This window comes from Neopsephotus bourkii, unplaced genomic scaffold (assembly GCF_033783945.1).
Source record: "Neopsephotus bourkii isolate Nb327-2 ecotype Australia unplaced genomic scaffold, CSIRO-AGI_Nbou_v1 NB_1541, whole genome shotgun sequence".
Classification (NCBI taxonomy): Eukaryota; Metazoa; Chordata; class Aves; order Psittaciformes; family Psittacidae; genus Neopsephotus; species Neopsephotus bourkii.
The window spans coordinates 245,840-268,005 of NW_026902017.1; the positions used below are offsets into that span (position 1 = coordinate 245,840).

At 44.3% G+C, this 22,166-nt stretch overlaps 1 protein-coding gene across 1 annotated transcript in view; it reads right to left on the reverse strand.

The window, feature by feature from the left end:
* Positions 1 to 22,166, reverse strand: part of FANCA (FA complementation group A) — a 36,315-nt gene that overhangs the window by 654 nt on the left and 13,495 nt on the right. The window contains exons 15-42 of the mRNA XM_061370358.1: positions 21,169 to 21,279; positions 20,685 to 20,780; positions 20,535 to 20,594; positions 19,361 to 19,449; positions 18,843 to 18,903; positions 18,698 to 18,747; positions 17,511 to 17,581; positions 15,584 to 15,688; positions 14,853 to 14,995; positions 14,321 to 14,391; positions 12,821 to 12,920; positions 11,838 to 12,037; positions 11,547 to 11,643; positions 11,142 to 11,318; positions 10,047 to 10,120; positions 9,475 to 9,603; positions 8,937 to 9,003; positions 8,520 to 8,677; positions 7,848 to 7,953; positions 6,948 to 7,007; positions 6,466 to 6,570; positions 5,602 to 5,714; positions 4,684 to 4,825; positions 2,743 to 2,805; positions 1,533 to 1,638; positions 1,077 to 1,152; positions 553 to 706; positions 77 to 169 (exon numbers count right to left, since the gene is read on the reverse strand). Of these exons, the coding sequence (XP_061226342.1) occupies positions 77 to 169; positions 553 to 706; positions 1,077 to 1,152; positions 1,533 to 1,638; positions 2,743 to 2,805; positions 4,684 to 4,825; positions 5,602 to 5,714; positions 6,466 to 6,570; positions 6,948 to 7,007; positions 7,848 to 7,953; positions 8,520 to 8,677; positions 8,937 to 9,003; positions 9,475 to 9,603; positions 10,047 to 10,120; positions 11,142 to 11,318; positions 11,547 to 11,643; positions 11,838 to 12,037; positions 12,821 to 12,920; positions 14,321 to 14,391; positions 14,853 to 14,995; positions 15,584 to 15,688; positions 17,511 to 17,581; positions 18,698 to 18,747; positions 18,843 to 18,903; positions 19,361 to 19,449; positions 20,535 to 20,594; positions 20,685 to 20,780; positions 21,169 to 21,279 (2,877 nt within the window). The remainder of the gene's footprint in view (positions 1 to 76; positions 170 to 552; positions 707 to 1,076; positions 1,153 to 1,532; positions 1,639 to 2,742; positions 2,806 to 4,683; positions 4,826 to 5,601; positions 5,715 to 6,465; positions 6,571 to 6,947; positions 7,008 to 7,847; positions 7,954 to 8,519; positions 8,678 to 8,936; positions 9,004 to 9,474; positions 9,604 to 10,046; positions 10,121 to 11,141; positions 11,319 to 11,546; positions 11,644 to 11,837; positions 12,038 to 12,820; positions 12,921 to 14,320; positions 14,392 to 14,852; positions 14,996 to 15,583; positions 15,689 to 17,510; positions 17,582 to 18,697; positions 18,748 to 18,842; positions 18,904 to 19,360; positions 19,450 to 20,534; positions 20,595 to 20,684; positions 20,781 to 21,168; positions 21,280 to 22,166) is intronic.

Below are 22,166 nucleotides of genomic sequence, written 5' to 3' on the forward strand. Positions count from 1 at the left end.
CAGGCTCAGCAGGCAGCACCAGCACAGCATCAGCACCCAAGAAAAGCAGGGAAAAGAAGGGGGAATCTCAACACACCAGTTGTATGTTTCCAAAGCTTTGGGCAGGGCATTGTGGGATCACACCAAGCAGGAACCGCCGGGCTGTGGAGATCACCTCCAGGAAATCCCCCTGGAGAACATAGGGAAGAGACACAGCCAGTCAGGGCCAAACACAATGTCACACTGAGTTCTCAGTCCCTGCCTTCAGAAATGGAAAGAGGAACCAGTATGCCACACCAAGGGGCTGTTCACAAGTTAAGCAGATCAATACAGCCACCCTGAGGTCTTGTACAAGTAAAGCAGTTTTGGGCAGCAGCAGGGCATCACTTTCTCCCATCCACAAGGCCTGAGCAAGCTGCCTGCCTGCCAGCCAAAGCAACTGCACGTGATCCCTCGGCCTTGTACAGGAAGGTGGGAACAAGGGGGATGCTGCAAGTGGCAGGGGAAGGGATAAGAATAGGATTCATGGTTCTCTTTTTCAAGACAAAAAAAAAGGGACTGAGCTTCACTCACATGCTCTGTGGGGTCTGAGCTTTGGCTCACTTCAGGCTGGGGCAGGTCTTTCCCTTCCACAAAGAGCTGAAGCAGCTGGATGTAGAAATCAAGTGCTACGTAGAGAAAAGTCTGTTCCCGAGTGAGCAGCTCCTGGTGAAAGCCTGGGGTGAGGCTAGAGGTCACACAGCAGGTCTGGTTAGCACTAGTTCCACGATAGACACACAGAGCAAACACAGCCAGTGCCTTTGCTCTGGTTTACAAGTCCCACTCGATGTGTGCAGAGCCACCCCACTGCCAGAGCAGGAGCGCAGCCAGGGACACTCCTGTTCGGAGCACAAAGCTGAAGAGGAACTTCCAACAAAAGATACAGGGCTCCTTGAATACGAATCCTGTGAGACCAGGTATTCCCTCCTACACAGCTAAGGTAAGAGCTCAGCTCACCTACAGGCCTGTAGTAGTTACCCCTATGCCAGCTGCTGTACAGAGAAACCATCAGCCACATCCCCCCGCACAAACACCTTCTGAGCCCAGCAGGGTGTTACCTGTAGAATGCAAGAGGCAGGAGCCTGATGTGATGGTCTGAGGTTGCACTGCGAAGGACACAGTACTGCCCATTGTCTGCAGTGGACAAAAGAGAAGCACTGAGCATCTTTCATGATCCTCATGCCACTTTGCATGCCACTGTTATAGCAGCACAGGGGAAGCACAGTTTCCTTCCAGGCCACAATAAACACTAGTGACCAGTGAGAGAAGGAAGCTCTCCCCACTGAGGCTTTCTCTACCAGAAGGAACAATACTGAGTTTCAGTCACTCCTGCTCATCAGCTGGGTCACCAGACTGCAGGGTATTAGCAGGACGTTCTCAGCTTTTACTGAAGCAAGTATCTTTTTGTGCTGTTAACAAAGGCCCAGCTTTGTACACTCATTGATCAGAGACAGGACATCCTGTCCAGCACTGAACCCTATTTTCCCCACCCCTTGGCAGCAGAACTCGCTCACCTTTCTTCGCTGAATGGAAGAGCAGTGGCCAGGATGCACCCCTCTCTTCCAGGCACTGCAAGATCTCCAGGGACCATTCTAGAGATGTCTGAAAATCCATTCCTTCCTGGGCATCAAGAAAGGACAGGTCTAGTTTGGCTTTAGATGCACCGCAGAAAGGAACCGCTCACAAGAAATTACATACATGAAGAGTTCCATTAAAGGACCTTTAGGAATTTAGCCCACGTCTTTTCCTTCATCTGGCAGCCTGGATTCCCCTGGGCAATCAGGCACCAAAGTAGCACAGTGCCTTCATCACCAAACAAGGCCACCACAGAGCTCAGTTGAGAATGATTTGTGGAGGAGGGGAAGCAGCATCAATGAGCAACTGGCTCATCCCCAGAATGCTTCCCAGTGGTGCTCGGCATGGAGCTACTGCATGTCCTGCACCAACCCACCCTGCTCCTTAGAGCAGGCTTTTTCCCCCTCTAACCTTTCTAGTGACAGCATGTCTTGGGATTGTGGGGTTGGGATTTTATTTTGCATTAACTATTTTACTTGGAATAACCTCCCAGATGTTTCTTTCCTCAGCAACTCCTTCTCCAGACTCTCCCAAAGGCAGACTATGAGAATCTGCTCCCTTATCCAATCTGTAGCTGACTACACAAACGGTTGCACTTCAAAGCTGTGAAGACAGCAAAGGGACAGAAACAGGCATTCACAGGCAGGAGGGTGCTTAGGGCAGGCAGCTGCTGGAAGAAACCTGTCATTTTTGCTCCTTCATTCGATAGTATTAAATCATTTGGAAACTAAAGTTTCCCCTTGCTGGTGACCCTTTCTCCTGTGAAACATCATGTACGTTCTAGCCTTAGGAAAACATCATCTAACAAATGTGAAATGCTACAAAAAAGAGAAGATAGGTAGGAGGTTCCTGCACTAGCTGGAAGGTGTAAAGTCTGGACAGGGAACTGAAAACAGTAAGTCATTCAGGAAGAGAAATAAAAGCTACTGTAGTGAAAGGGAAGATAAGGTCAGTTAGAGGGAAATACAGGTTTAATCTGGTCAGAACAGAAGGCTTTCAGCAGGCCCTGTCTGGGACATCACTGATCCCTTCCTTCTTGCAGAACAAGCTACCAGCCTCCACAGTACTTGTGCAAAGCATTTTTAGGCAGCAAACCAAGAAGATCAGACACATTTAGTGCCATGAGAATTCCCTCAGGGTTGAATTTACCTTTGGTGCTATTTTTGCGGAGATGAGATCCATGAGTGAGAAGAACAGTAGAGAAACAAGAAGCTGCAAGGAAAACAGACTGCCTGTTAGCTGTATCCGTGGTGGTGACTCAGAACACGCACCTTCCCATTGGGAAATAACACTTCACTGAGTATGTTCCCAGGACGGACCTGGATGAACCACAAGCACTGCTGTTCCTTCCAGCTGAAGACAGTGTGTTTGGAGATGACAGTCTGACATTGTTGCTTCTAAGGGTGTATTACACACCCAGTTCACTGTTCTCAAAGTCAGACAACAGATGACAACTTCTCCCAGTGAAGGAAAAACTGAGTGAGCTACCACAGACATAAACCTGGAGGAGAGCTAGTGTTGGTCCACAGCCAGCATGCCACCAGCAAATGCAAGCGCATCATAATCCTGTCCTGACATACACTGGTTATTGCTTTTCTGGATCCCTACTGCATAAATCAAAGGATGCAGTGGCTCTGTGATCCTGGAAAGTTAAAGTAACTTCTCTATTTATGCTGCTAATCCAGTTGTAAAGCTAACCCCCCTTTCTTATCTATGTCTGAGAAAAGAGAGGGCCAAGCCAAACAGCACTTTTCCATGCACAGCAGGTCTGTCTTCACATTCACAGTGGTCAGGGCAGGAAACATGGCAGTGAGAGACCTTTCCCTTCAGCTGAGAGCTTTCCAGAGGCACAGACTGCTGCATGTGAATGAATCAAACAAAAACAAGAGGCACATGTTGAATAGTTGGGTTCCTTGAATGTAGCCAAAGTATCTCAGCCCCAAAAAGGTGGCTAATCCCACAACACTCCCATTTCTGACAGAGATTTGCCCCTTAAAGCTGCCACCTGAAGGGATGCAGCTCCCAACACCGGCGCTGTGTACGGAACCAAGTCCTCACCACACAGAGATCTGTGCAGTCCCACAGGCACCAGAGCAGCAGTTGAGGGTGTGAGCTGGGGCTGGAACACCAGTCAGCCTCTGGGACCCCCACTGTTCTCACTCTTCCTGGCATCCTCCTCTCTCAAGGCAGGTTTTTGAGGTGAAAGCTGCTGTTACTCCACATGTACCAAATGCTCACATCAACTCACTGACACCAGTTTCTGAGTAGCAGCTTTTGGCTCTCAGCCAGTATAAACAGTAGAGGAGTCAATCCCATACCAAGAGGAACTGCTACCCTCACTGCAGCCCCAAGCAATAAACTGGAGAGTAAATAGTAAGCCACAGGTTTTGCTTCAACAGTGTTTGCCTGTGACTATCCTAGTACAGTGACACTTCCCATATGGAGCTCTGGTCCCAGCTATCCCCTGGAAGATCAACAGACAGCACTGCGGGGCAGCAGCCCAGCTCCTTTCTCAGCAGGGCGCTTCAGATAATTCCCATGCACTGAGGGCACAGAGCATGGAAAGGCATTTCCTGGAACAGACTTGGGAAAAGCCTCCAGAAATCTCTCCCTGGGATTCCCAGCGTGTCTTTTGAGAGCCCTTGAAATATGTGTGTTCCTGTCTCACAGACCTTCTGCATCTCCTTAATCTTCCAGCCGAGTTGCCTGAGCTAAAATCCACAGGGACTGCTCCTTTGTCAGAGGGAGAGGTGATCCTGGCATGCCATGGATTGAGCTCTGGGTCCCTGCAGTGATCTCTCCAGCTCCAGCTTTTAAAGCAGCTGATTATTAGTGCTCCCTGGCTTCACAAAGGAGTCAATAATGAGTTAAAAATTAAAGTTTGGAACAGCTTTGCCTCTAGGATAAGTATTTAGCAACTGGTTAATTTACAGCTTCACTTTATCAACTAGCCATCAGCAAGATTTCACAATAAGGTTTATCAGGGGCACAAGCAGTATCTCAGAACAACCATTTCTCAGCTAGAGACACTCTACTTCTAGTATTCAAGTGCTTGGGAGCAGCAGACACTTAAAATATGCCCAGTCTTGCCTGTTCTGTGTCAGTCCCCAGCCTCTTCAGTGCCCCTCTCTCTTGTCCACGTGGTGATTGCTGCTGAATAGCACAATGGAGGAAGGCAGCTGAAATCCAAGGATGCTCAGAGGGAGGGAAGACCACTCCTGAAGAAAGGAAGCTAGGAAACAAAACCAGCATGTCATGAGTTTAGAGGATAACAAGGCAGGGGGGAAATCAGCTTTGAATGAGGAGAAAATCAGGGGCTTGGGCAAAGGTGTAAGGTTGTGGCCAAAAATTCTTCTGGCTTATTTCCCCTGCAGTTGTATGCTACGTAAGAGACAATTAAAAAGAAAGCCTAGAAGCAGGTGGAAGCATACCCAAATATCAGAGGTTGGACAGGTCACTAACTCTGCACTCTACTACACAAGAAAGTGATTGTCACTTGCAATAACCTGCAAGGAGATTCTTATACTGAATTCCCAGCTTTTGGAGAAAAGTATCAGTCTGCTGAACAGACAGCAGAACAGCTAAAGAAGGAAGCATACAGTAGAGAAGCAGTGGGTAGCTTCAGGAGACCAGAGATTCACCAAATCAGGTAGCAAAGGGTGCGGCAGCTTAAGCAAATGACTCAACACTGTGCTAAAGGCTATTCCCAGTGTTTCTCTAACAAGGACTCTGCCTTCCAGTCTCCTCTAAAAGGAGTCTTTTCCTTATGGTAAAACATTCTAACCCATATTACACAGAAGGCCAGACTAAATAATTATAATGACCAATTTTGAGTTTAAACTCTACAAAGGAATCTGTATATAGCTGTCCTACAAGACTCAGTCCACATTAGCATCTCATACAGCCTGCTAAAACCCAGCCTGGCTCAAAGAACAGGCCTCCTGGGTGCCCAGACCTCAGAGAGCAGGTTCTCCTGCTGCAGATCAACACTCAGTTCCTCATACACACCTGGTAGCTGAGGACTTCAGTTCCCTCAGTCTTTCTAGTTCTCCTGCAAGTGGAACTCCAAAGAGTCTTTTCCACTGAGAACAAAGTACTGGCTCCAGCTTCGGCCACCAAAGCTAGGAAGAAAGACAAACCAGCAGCATTAATGGTGGTGTACTCAGTAGTTGTCTCCAATTAGGTATGCATGCTACCTCAGCCAGGTATTTGATATGGGCATCCCTTCCCCTTATTGAAAAAGTCCAAACTATACATTCACACATAAGAACCATGAGGAGTTTCACATCCTGGAAATGTGAAGAGGGTCATATGTGACCATCATACCATGGTGCTCTGAAACTCCTGCAGCAGGACCAATCATAGAATCCTAGAATGGTTTGGGTTGGAAGAGATCTTAAAGCTCATCCAGTCTCAACTCCCTGCCATGGGCAGGGACACCTTCCACTGGAGCAGCTTGCTCCAAGCCCCTGTGTCCAACCTGGCCTTGAACACTGCCAGGGATGGGGCAGCCACAGCTTCTCTGGGCACCCTGTGCCAGCGTCTCACCACCCTCACAGTGAGTAATCTGTGCTTTATGGACTTTTTAGTTGCTTGGTACATAATAATCAGCCGCCTCCACTGTGCATCTCAAACCCAGACAAGTCTCCCAGCTTCTCTTAAACACCCTCTGTTCTTCTTGTATAGTGATGCTCCAAAACCAAGGCTGAATGCCCAGAGCTGGAATCAGAGATATAAGGGTACAAAAACACTCCACAATTTCCCAAAGGCATTAAGAATTTCCCCACACTCACTTCACAGTTTGCATTAAACGAAGTTTAAGACAAGTGCTCTGAACTGATACTTATCTAGGGATGAAATAAGAACAGTTACCGCTGCAGATAAAAGCACAATGGGACACTCAGTTCGACACGCTGTTAGAACATCATTGATTGCTTCTGCAAATTTTTTGCAGCCCAAGCTGGCATTAAGCAGGCCCTGGAAGGGGATAAATTACATGATGACTACACACATATGTCTGTGCTGCTTTGAAGCATCTCACCAAGCGGTGTGCAAACTAGTCAAAGGTAACTGTAGGGGTCAGCATGGCCCAGCAAAAGAAATGTGTTACCAACAATTTCTCCTCTCCCCATCAGCTTTGGTGTGTTGTATTAGAATTAACCTCTACCATTACTATCTCCTATTACCCCTCTGCATTTTCTCAGATTACTGCTTTTCTTTTTGGAATTTACAATAATGATTCTCAAAACAAGAGTATAAATAGGACATCTCATTGCTAAGAATATCATAGTCTGGTATGTGGTGAAGAAACTACTCTGGTTAGCAGTTAGCAGGGATACTGGAACAGTACCTACCCTAAAGAAGTGAGAAGTGATGTCATAGGAGAGTGCATACCCTCTGGAACAGACGTTCTTCTGTGGGGAGAGGAAAAAAAAAATCATTCCATCCCTTTTGAATTATGATTTTCTTTTAATATTTTGGGTGTCTGGCCCAACAGGACTCAGCACAAAATCACCCTGTGAGATCCTGAGCATCAGTTCAGACTGTAATAATTTCATTTCTACATAAAGCAACACCACTGACTAGGTGGTGCTTTACAGCCCAGCACCAGGAAGCAAATGAGACAGCCCTGCTCACCACTCACGGATGCAGAAGCAGTTTAATTAAGTCTTGCAGTGAACAGAGGGTTTTGGCTGTGGCTAACATGACAGTGCAGCAGGGCTTGAAAAGGCCAGTCAGGATGAATAAACAGAAAGGATAGCTATCCTCAGAGCACAAAACAGTGCCTTGGGGGACCCGTGTATGCACACCACAGATGTACACTGTCATGAACAACACAACTGGAAAGAACACTCCTACCACTCAAGAACTGGCCAAGCCGCCACCAGGCTAGTCTGTGATCACCCACCAGTGGTTCTGCTTCTGGACTGTGCATTCCCAGCTCCAACTACTGCTATGATGGCTGGCTCCACCCTAGATTTGCCTACACTATTTCCCAAGGATTCTCTCTCCATAGCATAAAATGCCACCACAATTCCAAATGAACAAGCCCAAAAGTCATTATCCTACAGCAAAGTGCTGAGAGGAACTCTGCAGAGCTAGGGGGTGTGAAGTCTTGAGCTCGATGAGCTATGATCTAAGTTAAGGGTGTTCCAAGTTTAGCTGCATTTTAACTCCTGTCCTAAATCCAAGTTTAAGGTCTTATTCTAGAGCATTTACCAACAAGAAATTACTGTTTGGCTAATGACACATACCAGCTCTGAGTTTACAAAATGGAAAAAGTCTTTACAGTCCAACACTGTCTTCCTTTCTTTTTCACATGTCATGATCAGAGTGGATGCAGGGAGCCCCACCAGGATCCTTACACAGGGAAAAACAAAAACAAAACTGAGATTACCATGAAGAAGAGAATCAGACTCCACGCTCTCAGAGCACGTCTTCAATATCAAGGGAAGTTTGAGAGATGTTATATGTGAGAGATCTCAAACACACAGACAGAAACCACACAAGCAATTTTTCCCATAGCCAACAATCCCCCCTGCATTTCCCTGATACATACACAACTTCCAAAGATACCAGCAATGACTCAAAAATGGAAATGCACATCTAGCTGACAGCAGCAAATAGAGTAATTTAACAACAGTTACAAATGGTTGCATGAAGAATGGCTGTAAACGTTGTCCACAAAGGCATGTGGGTCTTTGAAATCCAGTTTACTGGCAGAGCCAACTAAAGCCTAAGACAGCAAGACATAGTTAATTCACATGGATACCAGGGAATAAGTATCTCTTGCACAATTGTTACCATGACAATAGTGCCCTCCTCACTTGCAGTGGAATCAGAGGAGGGAATACCCAACTGCACTAGAATTTCCTTGAACAGCAGTTTTGTTCAAGATATTCCCAGCTATTCAGATCTGCATTTACCTTCTGTGCAGCAGCAGCTCCTGCTGCCTCCACAACTGCTCACCCAAAGCAGAGCCAGGTTTTCTGCCTTTCAGCCTTTCCTGGAGAATCTTCAACAGGCAGTGCCTGGTGCAGGCAGAAAGCAAACTCTGCCTACACCCCAGCTCCAGCACCATCTCCTGAACAGGGAGATGGGATAAAAAAAAACAAATCAGTGTTTGCCAGGACTGTACACTAGTTTGCATTCAGACTCTCTCTGTTTTGCTGAAATAAGACAAAGAGATCAGTAAGAAAAATCTCCCCCTCCTCAGTTTCCATGCTACTGCTGATGTGGAGAACTGAATGTCAGTGTACACTGAGGTATTAGGAAATAATTTTTTACTTTGATGTGTCAAAAACCAAGGATTGAATGTATAGATACATGGAGTCTGAAATCACCTGCAGCTTGCAGAAGATATCAGGATTGACAGCTGTCTTTGACTGGCCACAGGTACCCAGGTCCAACCTGAAATTAAGAGACACACCAGGTAACTAACCCTGCTAGCCCAGGAGTATAACACCATTCAAATAAAGTCAAATGGCTTCAGATGAACATAAAGCTCTAACATTAATATTCCTTAAACAAGCTGTAGGTGAGACGGCAACTCTCCTCTAAACCTCTCTCATTTTCCAGCTTCAGCCTCTTCCTCAGGGGCACTGGTGCTTGTCTGGCCAAACAGCCTGAATACAAATTCAGCATAAAATTCGTCTAGGGACTCTGTGACTGCAACCCCAGACCTGTCACCCAAAACAAGATTCTTATGCAAAGACTGGCGAGTCCTGCAGGGCCACCTCCCAGCTTTCACTCCCAACCAGACCTGTGAGAAGAGAATTGTTTCCACAGCCCCTTGTGAGGCACAAGCTCACAGCTCCTATCTTGCACGGTCATTAGCAGAACCATTGCTTCTGCAGAAATGCAAGTAATGGTGCAGAATACCTTTGTGAGGAATCCAGAATGGCATTGATAATAATGCCAAATGCCTTCTCCAGGTCTCCATCACAGCCACCAGAAGCAAAAGGTGCAGGAAGATACAACTGATAGATGGCCCAATAATGGAAATCCTGCCTGCAGTATTGAAAAACAGAAGATAGAAGATCTTATCACAGATTAGATTTTAATGGTTGTCTTTCCTTGATGTAAAAGGAAGCTCACACAGCAAGTGGAATGACAGATAATAGGACCCATACAAGTACAGATAGAAAAGTCATCCACTCAACACCACATACACTGATGTCAGTCACCTCTTGCTTCTGGAAACAGGGAGGTTTTGTGAAAAGCTGTTTGGAAGGACTGCACCTGCAGGCCAGAGCTTATCTTGGTAAGCTTCCTCAGTTAAACATGCCTCATTCTAGCATTGCTGCAACTCTGGACAAACTGTAGTAGTCAACAGGCATTTCTGCCCCACAACAGGTGGTTTATTTACTTCCTGATCTTCAGTACTTTTTCCTCATATGGGTGGGAAAGACTCTTGAGCTATGCCCTTTTCAACAGAGCCCCTCTGCACTTACCTTTCTGAAGCAGACAGAATATCCTTTTCAGAGGACACTTCCAGCTCCAATAGCAGCCACTCTCTGAAAGACAACTGGGAAAAGCAATGAGTGAGGTAAGAGGGCAGACCAGCAAGGCAACTTGTGCAGAACAGCCACCTTCTTCCCAACATAATCCCCACCTTTCCCCATCCTCAGACACAATCCTGCACAGGTTAAGAGAGATGAGACAGGGAACATCAACTAAAAGTTCTTGCACTGTTTCCCTTGCAACAAATCTAAACTAAAAACCCCACTAGCATTAAAAATTTACTGAAAGCAGGCCTATAAAACATCTCACCCACGCCCACACCCACCCCTCTGACATTTCCAAACATGCTCATCATGTCAAAGTCTAGATACCAGAATGAACACATGTTATTAGAAATAAATGCTAAAACGAACAAAGCACCATAGTCAGACAGACTGGTACAAGCATCAAAGAAAGGTTTTAATGCAAAGCTATTTTAGCTGCATACATCAAGCTAGCCAAGCACAAGGAGTCATTCTAGTAACATGACAGACTCCTCTGCACAAAGACAAACTGGTTTTATGTGAACCAGGTTAAAAAAAGAAATCCTGTCCAAGGGTGGCATAAAAACAGTAGCTGACTTAAACCTGCTTCTCAGCAAGGCATAGCCGAACAATCAGAGAAACACAGGTGGTTCAGGAGAACATTGGCATTTAGACAAAGCACCAAAAACACACGAGTATTTTCAGTTATTTGACTCACCATCACTTCACAGGCAGTACACAGCAGGAAGCTGAGAGTATGGACAGGTCTCTTCTCTACACTTCCTGACCATTTTCTCAGTATATACAGTATAACTTGTCAAGCTTTCTGCTTTCACAATAAGCAGGACGAAAAACTTGACTCTAATTTTCTATTTCTAGCTTACCATCACCATCAAAACTTACAAATAACACTGAGCATGTGACATCTTCAGGGGTCAGACCAACTTTTAGGCACATTAAGTTTTTACAAGCAGCTTTTTACTGCCAATAAGTAAACTGCAAAGGGCAGATCTGAAAAATGAGAATTACAGTGTGAACTGAAGTCATGGAAAATACTTATACCTGGAATGCTTTTTCCTTCAAGAGCTCTTGAAAGCGTGCTTGTTTCCATAAGCAGAGGCTGGCTCTTTTGTAGTTCAGAGAGAGATGTGACAGGGAATTCCACAGCAGGTCAGTTTTTGCCTCTTTGCACAGGATTCCCCGAGCTTCCAAGCTCAGCCGGGGCACTAAGTACTGCAGCTAAAACAAAGGCACAGACCCTTGCACATTTCCATCACAAAAAAAAAAAGCCCAGTGCAACCTCTGTGTGACATTGCCAAACAAGCAAATACACAAAATGGTAAGATGGGAGGATACCAAGATGCATTTTTATATAGTTTTCTTTGCATGAGTTAGTTGCACAGGAGTCTGCAGCAGGACATTGAACTGAGACTTGTCATTCTCATAAGCAAAACTTTTTTCCTTTACCTTTTTAACAAGGCTAGGAGGAAGCAAGGCACACAAATCCTCATGAGAGCAGGATGAAAACTTGCACATAAAGTAAGATACTGCTGCAGTGCAGAACCTGAGAAAAAGAACAAACTCCGTTATCCATTTGGTTCAATCATACCTTTTCCCACTCAAAGTACAAAGTCAAAGAGTATTAAAAAAGCTTTTAACCTATTTGCTTTTGAGACCACTTCATGTGCTCTCAAGCATCCCTCCTCTGGCAAACCTACACCAGGGAAACAAGGACACGTGGTGGAGGTACTACCTCACCTCATGCAGAAGGCAATTGATTCTTCTGTCCTGCACTCTAGCAAGCAGTTCCAGAACTCAGCAAGGGAAAGAAGCTTTGCAGGAACAGGCTGAGAAATCCCAAAATTGACTTGCACTTCAGGAATTAGAGCTCTGGATTCACTTAAGTGGACCACAAAAGCTGCTAGTCCTAAAATATGAGCATTATTCAGGGAAGGACCCTGCAATCCAAACATAGGTAAAGAACTGGAGAGACATATATTTAGTTTGTAACAAAACCACCTTTCTCAGAGGAAAAAAACCAAACGAGAATTAATCAAGTAGCAGAATGTTTACTTCTGCCCCTTGACTAATAAGTGCAGCAGTATCAATTTAGCAGACAAGAGGCATCAATTACATCAAACATGCTTCCTTCCTTGAAATTGTGCAGCTTAGGTCAACCTGCAGCAAAATTTGGACATTTCTGTGACACAGTAGCTTGAAGAAGCTAGCTGTAAATTCAACCCAGCAGAATTGGAGATTATCAAGGCTTTTAGCTTCTATGACATTTTATCATGCTTTTAGTCTGACTCTGCAATATCATGGGGTAAAGGAAACTAAACCAACAGTTCTTGAGAAGCCACACACTGCTGCACCCCAGATTTGGGGTATTTTTAAAAGGGGTGTACAACTGTTGTTATTCAGTGTGGAAGCTCAGTTACTAAGCGTTCTACTAGTTTTCTTTTGGCTTGTTCGTATACTTGCTTATTTTAGCTGCTGTTAAAATGTATCTCAGAATGCATTAACCTTCTAACCTATGTATTTCTGCAGAAGAACATTCAGCTCACGCTCCTGAGAGTAAGTTCATGCTACTGGACCAAAATGAAGGTTTTATGGAGGTTTGAACACTAGTGAAGGCCCTTCAGGGTGTAGTCCAGACAGGTACATGCCCCACAGCACAGGAAATGGAGGAAGGATAGCCTTTAGCACACTATAACCGTATTATTCTTGCCTGGAAAACTAACCTGATGATAAATAAGCTGGCAGAGCCTGCCCAGAAGCGAAGGTAAGAGATTCCTGTGTCCACACATCATCTTCACAAACAAGGAGAGACCTGGTCCCTGCCTGCGGAAGGGACAACCCACATGCTCATTTTACTGCTGCTTTTTATCCCCAGTACAAGAAGAGGTACTTAAAAATGCTTAAACACAGTGAACCTGAGCCATGCTTGTAAATACAGGATAATTATCATTCCATCTAAGGGTTCAAAGAAGTGTCACTTTTGGAGTATCTGAGCAGAGAACCCCTACAAAGACATGAACACTACCAGTGCCTAATATAGTCAAAGAGGTGTTCTGAGATAACAAGGAGAGGCGGAAGCTGCCTGGGGCGGTTAGCTTTTTTCACACGGAGCACAAGGTAAACAGAGGCAGAGCAATAAATGGGATCAAAAAAACAAAGCAAGAGGAAAAAGGAATTAGTATGGCAAGGTCCTGTTGCAAAAAAGAGGAAGGGACTTTCCCACCCAGCTGACAAAACCCAGCACATCCTCAGAGGAGATGGGACAGGGAGTTGGGTTTAGAAACAACTTCCTGGGATGCCCTTGCTTATCACAGCTACTTTTCAGCACAGGTTTTCGATACAGATTCATTTGCTCCAGGTCAAAACAAGCTGAATGAGGGAAAGATGCACCAGTTGCCACAGCACACTGCACTCCAGAGGGGCAGGCACCTAGCTCAGTGCCACTGGCAGCTGGGCTTGCAGGCAGCTTGTCAGCACATTGTTGTTTCACAACAAAGCCATTTTCCACCAAAATGTTGACCAGACCACAGTGTTTACAACTTCTGTTAACATCGGGGAAGAGGTAGCTATTAACAGAGTCCATCCAGAGGCAGTGGAGTGCTGCCTCTCCCTCCTCATACATGCCAGAATCAAACTGAGTCACTTCCAGGGAGAAGACAGGATGAGAGGTAAAGAGAAGGTGTACCCTGCTCTTCCTGTGCCTGCAGTGTTAGGCTTTATGCCTCATTCATTTCGTGTTACATATGGCATTAGGAATGAAGGGTGAACCTGCCAAAAGGACACCCCAAAGACACATCAGTACTCGCTGTCAGAAGACAAGTATTCGCCACCCCTGATCTCTAGAGTCAGCCAGCAAGTAATTCCTGGACAAAAGGAATTTGCTTCATTCCTCATCCTCCACCACTGAGCTGAAAACACCAACCTGAACACATAAGGTTAGTAGAGAGTTTCTATACATTGTCACAGAGCAAAACACAGAGCCAAAGGCCACCTTTTTCTGAAGGGATCAGTAACAAAAGAGGGGAAATATGTTCTATTTACACATATACATCAAAGCACATTAGTTCTTAGATTACAGAGCCTCAGAATAAAGCAGCCTGCAACTGCCAGCCTGCAACTGCCAGTATGAACAAGCAGGAGTCTCTCCTAACCCCTGAACAAGTTTTGGAATTCTAGGGCACTAACCACTTCTGCTTTCGCTACTCTTTTTATCTGCATCTTACCTGTCAGGAGGGTTAAAGTAGGAAGCAGCCATTAGGTTTTGGCAGAATGATGTCAGCAGAAGATTGACAACCTGGAATTAGAACCACATTGCTAATTCCTACTTGTTGGGCTGGATATCTAGATCTCGTTTTCTGCTGTGTATGTTTCCCAACATTAAAACAAGGAGACAAATCGGTTAATGACATGTGCTACAAGTTGTACAGATCCACTGGCACTAAGAGATGGAGAATTAAGCCAGTAACAGCTCAGGAATGATTCCAGCACACAATAGAGACAAGCCTGGTAGGGAAAGCCTAGCCCATTACAGGACTTCTCTGACAGAATCTATCTCCAGATCTTGCCACCAGTCATCCAACAACATCCAGGAGGCAGAAAGATATGAACAGTCTGTGCAGGGCAGAACAAGGTAGACAAAAGGAGAAATGTATTTCCTGTTCTCCACAGACAAAGCCGCCTTTCACACAGTACTACCCAGACGCATTTTTACCTACCCAGCCCCTCATTTCTCACCCCAGCAAAGGCTGTACTCACACTCTGATGGCAGGCCTCCAGCTTGGGAGCAGAAATGTCAATTTGGATTGGAGAATGCAAAGCAGCAGCTTCACTCTCATCACCGCTGTGACAAAAGACTCTTGCCAGTTTGCCAGAAACCACTGCAATCTGTGCTAGCACATCTGCAGGAAGGTTAACAGGAGGCGAGGATAACCACGACAGAAAGCATAAAAGATTTACAATTCCACATAGCAGAAAGAAGAACAAGTGAAATATATACTCTGAGTATGCTACTAAAAGGTTTAATGAGGGAAAAAAAAACTTTAAATGGAATACAGTGATCATTGCCTTTATTTTAAAAGGCAGCGCTGTTTTTGCCCCAGTACTATTACCGATACACATTGAGAATAGTTTTTCACACCAGAATGGAAACAGCCTTGAAAAGAGGGCCCAGGTCACCAGGCGAGACCCAGGAACAGGGCTGCCTGCCTTAGCAAAGATCAGTGTGGTACCAAGTACTTTTGGTACCAAGTATCACCACAGAGATCTGAAGTTCTGAACTCAAGCATGGAAACAGATCAGACATTAATATACATCGATACATAGATATATTCATAGCTGGCAGGATTATACAGATCTGAAAGATTACCATCTTCAGGTGCCAGTGGCAAGTTAACTACTACTATTGCTTTGGCTGTCATTAGCCACATTTTATTAATGCAGCTTTTAACAGTCAGTTATGGCTAGTTGCAACTTGCCTTCCTGCATACCTTCATGCTTAGCCTGCTCCACAATCAGCACTCTTAGTTCAGCCAGGTCAACCTTCAGCTGCTCCACAGGCTCTTTGGAATGGCTGGTCCCTACTTCAGTTCCGTCTAGACAAGCAAGAGAGAAATGCAACACATTACCCTCACCTTTCATGCATTCTATCAGCTCATAAAATGCATTCACCAACCTCTGCATATATTTTCTATGAAAACAGTAACTACTTTTATATACGGTACAACAGACCCCCAAACTGTCAGTCTGCCACATAAACAGCTTTGGTTTCACATTCAAAATGTGCTATTTGATTAATCATTTATGAGTTTATGCCTAGTTGCAGAAAGGAAATTAATTCTTACAGGCAAGAGATAAAAGAATTCTCCTTTCAGAGTTTTTTCCTACTTGCTTTAGTGCTCTGCCCATTGCAGAAACATTTGCTGTCCTCAAACGACTGGAACCAGTTTCAAAATTCAGAGACAGCGTGAATACTACATCATCAGCGTCTCCTCCATGCAACATCTCCAGATGCTACACGTTCCTCTGTTCTGGTTTTTGTTTAAAAGAATTAAAAGGAAATTCCTTTTACCACTAGAAAGACAGTGCCACCAGCAACAAGCTGCCACAGCACAGACCCAAAAACCACCCATACTATTGGTTAGGCAGGAGCAGCATCTTGTACATGGGCCAGAAATAACTAAGGACTGAACATGAGAAGTAACAAAGGTTAAAATTAATACTCGTTATAAACACACTGCAAGGTAACAAGGAGCTTGCTGAGTCACCTTTAGGTGCAAGAGTGAGCACTAATGAATAACACAGGCTTAGATCTAACCAACACTTGATCCTGCCCTAAATCCAGCCTCTGTGCAAGAGCCCTACAGACCGGATTAGGATGTAGGGGTCGGGAGGGGACACAGATCAGGCAGATCAGGATGCAGCACCACTAGAGGTCACTGGCAATTCAAGGCCTCTTGCCAAGCCCTGGTTGCCCGTTGGGATCCTGCTGATCCCAACCCAGCATGTCAGATCCTTCATCCCTGCCGGTTGCTAGGACAACCTCAGCAGCCAGGCTACTGCACATCTGCGGTGGCCCAGGACTGCTTTGTCATGCCTCTCCAGCATCTCCAGAGAGCTTCAAAGGCCTCAAGTGCCCTAAGAAGGGCTCAATTACAGATTCTACGTACACAGAGCTCACTTATCTCCACCACACTGGCCACACTCTGCTTACCAGCCTGACCTTTCCATTTCTATAAATGTGTGGTGAGGATGTTACCCATTTAAGATGAATCTGAAACGTCCACTTGCTGAAAGAGATAAGAGGGCTCATTAAATACCTCTTACACTGACACACACTGCACCAATAACGTGGATACAGTGAAGGGACCTGAAATTAGCGGGGCCCTCCCACCCAAACACATGTAAACTATGGGCTGCAATCCCTGTCTCACTGGCTCTGTTCCTAGCCTCTCCTGTTTCTTCAGAGCTCATTCCTATCCCTTCCTGCTTCCCCAGAGCTCCATCAGGCAACAGTAATCCATTCTTAAAAGAGGACCATGATGAGTTGAGACAGTGCCATTACGCAAGGGATCAGCACAGCAGGTTCACACCTCGGGCTAGCCAGAGCCAAGGAGCATTCAAGCTGCAAATGCTGATTCATGGAGATGTCTCTGAGGTAGATTTAAATCAGCGAGCTCAGGCATTCTTTGCAGTCACAGCACAGAGCTCAACAATCCCACCCAAGCAGGATAGGCAGAGAGTCATTACAAGAGTAACTCCCTAATACCTTAAAAAGACATAACATACACATATTTATGTGCAGATTAAAGGCCTCATCAGCTGTAAATTCTTAAAAATTTTCAATTCAGGAGGGCATCAATGGAAAAAAATCACTTTTCTTCAAACTGACTCTGAAGTAAATGTTCTACTTTTTACCTTGTAACATTTTCATAGCACCACAGGCTTGCATGTATCTTGAGTACAACTTGGAGGGTATTTTATCAACTCTGTAACAAAACAGAAAAAGCAAATACATTCATTATACCACATAACCACGCTCAAACTCCACATTTATTAAGTATAAGCCCAAACAACAGCTGTGCTATGAAATGTAATTAGAGGCTCCTATGCATAGAGAGCATCTGAAGCATTTTTTCATCATCTGACACAAGGGCAAGAAATCTACACCTAAGGCTTTCATAGCAAGTATTATTCACATGTAACACACACTACACAAAAACAACACTATATATATTATTAACACATGCATTGATACCCATTCCATATATAACGTGTCTAAGATCACATGAGAGTTAAGTTGTGACATGCAGGATTCACACATCTAAAAGACTGATGTGATGGAGGCCAAAGTTTGACCTCTGATGCTTCCTGGGCAGGCACTCAGCACTAAAAAACATATTATGTGAGGCTCCCGAGAACCCAGCTGCTTCTCTCACAACCTTAAACAATGATCTAGTCTTTAATTTTAGAGCCAGACTAGAATGACGAGGCAGGACCAAATGCCTCATCTGTAGGCAGTGTCACGAACATTTTTTCTTCATGATAGGTTACAGGGGAATTACTGGATTTAAAATAAAGCTGCTTCTGCAATGCAGAATAGCACTTCTGAACATGCATGTAGGACAAGCCTGAGCTCTGAGAGGGGCTGTGTTCTCCTGGGGTGCCTCAAGAGCAGCTCATAAAGCATTAACAGACATTTCAGTTTCATCTTCCACTTCTCCAATATCCTTTCCCAAAAAGCTCCCCTTTATCAAAAAAGGGGGGGGCTCATCTTCCTTATCAAATTTTACGTTCAGCAGTATCCTCCAAAGTCTGCATAAAAATATATCCCGCCTGCAGCCAGAGGGATATATCCTAGTTAGTGGTTTCACAGTGGCTAGAGGCCTAATTACAGAACTGAAGACATTCACCTATACAAAGAGACTACTCCCTCCACAACTCACACACCACAAACCTGCCCATGAAGCCCTGCCAAGAGGGCTAGCCAGGGCTCAGCCTTCTGCAAACAAGGTATCAAAGCCTCCAATAATCTGATGTGAAGATAAATGTTCTGACAAGAAAAGTCCAGAAGCACAGAAAGTTACACTGGGCAGTCACAATACCTCTTTAAAGAATCTATAAAAGCCATGCGCACATCTGAGGTTTCAGGGAGCTGCAACAGAAAAAGAGGCAGGTTAGGGACAAACTACACACTATGCACATCTAAATGGGAGGATCAAAAAAGAGAAGCCAAAAGCAAATACTAACCACACGCGGCCTGAGCAAAGCAGGAAGGAACCAGGAAAAATAATATCGTCGCCTGAAAATACTGAGACAGAAAATAAATAAAGCAAAATATTAACCATGCCAAAGCTGTGCAGAGCCATCTCATTACCACAACAGTTTATTTGGCTCCTGCAAACAAGAAATATTCATGTTGCCATGAATAACCCCAGACAAATCAAGCTCAGATTAGCCAACAGTTATTAATTTCTTTAATTTTACTTTTTATTTACTATCGCATTTGTGGACTTTTCCAGGTGTGCACGTGCCTTTTCACTCTCTACACAAATAACCTCTATTTAGATGACTACTGAGGAAAGGAACAACATGGGAAGAACTTCCCAAAACCTCCTTCATTCATATGCTCAATTTTTCTTGTTTTGTTATTTTGATTTGGACTTGGTTTTTATTATTATTAGCATCATCATCATTATTATTATTGTCACCATTATCATCACTACTACTGCAGCTAAAACCCGGAAGAGTTGGAAAGCATGTGGTACCTGGCTTCCATCACAGATGTTGGGATCTTCCTTGTGTTTTCAAATACCTGAAGGGCCTTTTCAACATCATGAAGTGCCTGGCCCTGGGGCTGGCTCACACAAGTAACAAGGAAAGAAAGACATCGTGAGAAATCAAGGATGACAATACTTTCCCTGCTTGTTCTCCCAGAGTTAGTAACAGTCATCTGTGCTGGGAAGTGACTGAACAAATACAACAGAATAACAAGAACTACCTGATATGCAGAGTAAAACTGCAGGATGGAGGAGCAGAGCCTGAACCATCAGCCTGCCTCATTAAGGCTGTAACAGCTATTCTGCATCAGCTCAAAGGTCCATGTAGCTCTGTATAGATCTCCGACAGCAACTACAGCTGATATTCCTGCTTAACATCACATCACATATCCCGTTGCACTCCATCAGGAACAATATCTTTTCTGCTCCAGGCTTGGCTTATTTTATTCTATTTTGGTTTGTACACTTAGATTAAACCCCAGCCCGTGCTACTACACTCAGAGGGACTGCCATCCTTGGTTTCTCTTGTCTGAGCTGTAAGTAAGCTTAAGACTACAACAACCTGTGCCAGTTTTTCAACTGATAAACGGATCAGACTTGGAAAAAATGACATTAAATCTTCATTTACAACTTGCAGTTCATCACAGGACTAGACTTTATTGTGGTATACTCAGCTACCCTGTTGCCGGCCTGTATCTCATCTACTGCAGTTGACAGACAGTATAAATGAGGTCCCTAGTCTACCATACTTGTGATCAAAATACAGGAAAGGACACTAAAGGCAAATGCTTCCTTATCAATTACTGTTATTACCCAAAACTTATCACAAACCACACTATGAAACTGCAGATTCCCTCCCCGAGTATGAACACCTTGATAAAACACTAAAAAGATGACATGCTATACTGAAAAGAATATATAAATATAGATACATAAAATGCTTTCCTATGTGATCAAATCATTTGGAGCAAATCCCTCGAGGGAGACACTACCAAATCTGCAGAGAATCTGCATATTTATGGACACTAACCCATCTTAAATCTAGAGAAGATTTGGCAGCGTGCTTTAACTTGGCAGGAATGGCAGAGAGGTGGATAGCCTAAACTCTTTTCCAGAAGAGGGGCATGACTGATGAGAAAACTGTTAGCTACACCAGCAGTACCTGCACAGACTCATCTGTGGATGACAAGTCTTCGCAGAGCCCCTTATCTTCTATAGCAACCTATGCGAGGTTACAGAGATAGACACGGTCACAACTTGTATTTTAAACAGATCCAGGAAGAACTTTTGAAAAAAGACAGTTTTGACTGACCTTGAGGTCATCCAGTCTGGTTTTAGCCAGAGTGGTGTACTCCAAGAGAACAGACCGATATTTCGTTGGCACAAAAGGCGGGTACATTATATGGACCTGAAATACAAAATTCACAAGATTAGCCACTTAACAGTGTAGAAATTCTGTTTAATGTTTACAGCCATTTACCTCAAATATTCCCCAAAGAACATGTTATTGCTTCTTGTAGGATAAGCCATTTTCATGGCAACCAACACGAAATTTTTCCCCAGCAACAACATAAACAAAAAGCACTGATGTGCTCTAAATTTAACTCCATGAAAGGAATACTCCTTCTTGTCAAGTAAATAAAAATTTTGTACTTCCTTATTTCAGAAAGGTTTTGAATAATGTATCAGCAGTAATGCAATTATTATAACAATATTAATAATATACTGAGCCTAGTCAAAGGCACACACTTTAGAGAAGCATCTTTAGAAAACCATCTGCATTAGCATCTTCTCACCTTCAGGTACTGTGCTGGTTCAAAGGGCACCAGCTCTGTCAAGAATTCAAAGAGGAAGATCAGAGCTTTCTTACTTCTCGTGTGGTGACTACCAGCATTCCCAAAGGAAGCCTGAAATAGGGAAAAATGACAATGCATCCTTTCGGCACGAAAGAACCCCAATTCCAACAATGCTGCAACTCAGCGCACAACTCCCAGGCATGTGTTAGAGATCTGCTTCCTATTAGGAGAACCTCCCTGGAGAAAGAATCTTTCTAAAGAATGACTATAGGCCATTAGGAAGAAATTCTTTACTGAGAGTGATGAGACACTGGGCCAGGTGGCCCAGGGAAGCTGTGGCTGCCCCATCCCTGGCAGCGTTCAAGGCCAGGTTGGACACAGGGGCTTGCTCTAGTGGAAGGTGTCCCTGCCCATGGCAGGGGTTGGAACTGGAGGAGCTTTAAGGTCCCTTCCAACCCAGACCAGTCTGGAATTCTATGATAAGTCTCCAGAGAAAGTTTATCTAGAGATCTTTTATTTTACTTTCTCTGTCCAATTTCCAGAGTCTGCCATGTCATGTGCTACCATCAGAGGTAGACCAGTTAGAGGAGTTAAACAAGGTAACACTGAAATGCACCAAAAGGAGTGAGATTCATGAGGGAACCATACATCTGCAGGTTTCCACACAGGTTTACCCAAGCATTGTAAGGAAAATAAGCCAGTCTGAGACTATACAGAACATAACCGATTTACCTTTTGATACATCCTGATCACTCCACCAGCAAAGGCTGTGTTTCAGATTTGCAAACTCATACAAAGGAATTTACAGATTTAAATTACGTGGAGATTTGCATACCTAAAATACCTGCATGTTTATAACTAGAAGCTAACAACCAATTATCTATAAGGTCAAACACAGCAATTACAGCTGCATGCAAACATCCAGGAAATATGAATGTTTCATCTGCAATAACCCACAACTTATGCAACAACAACAGTGTTGGTTATCAAGATACTGA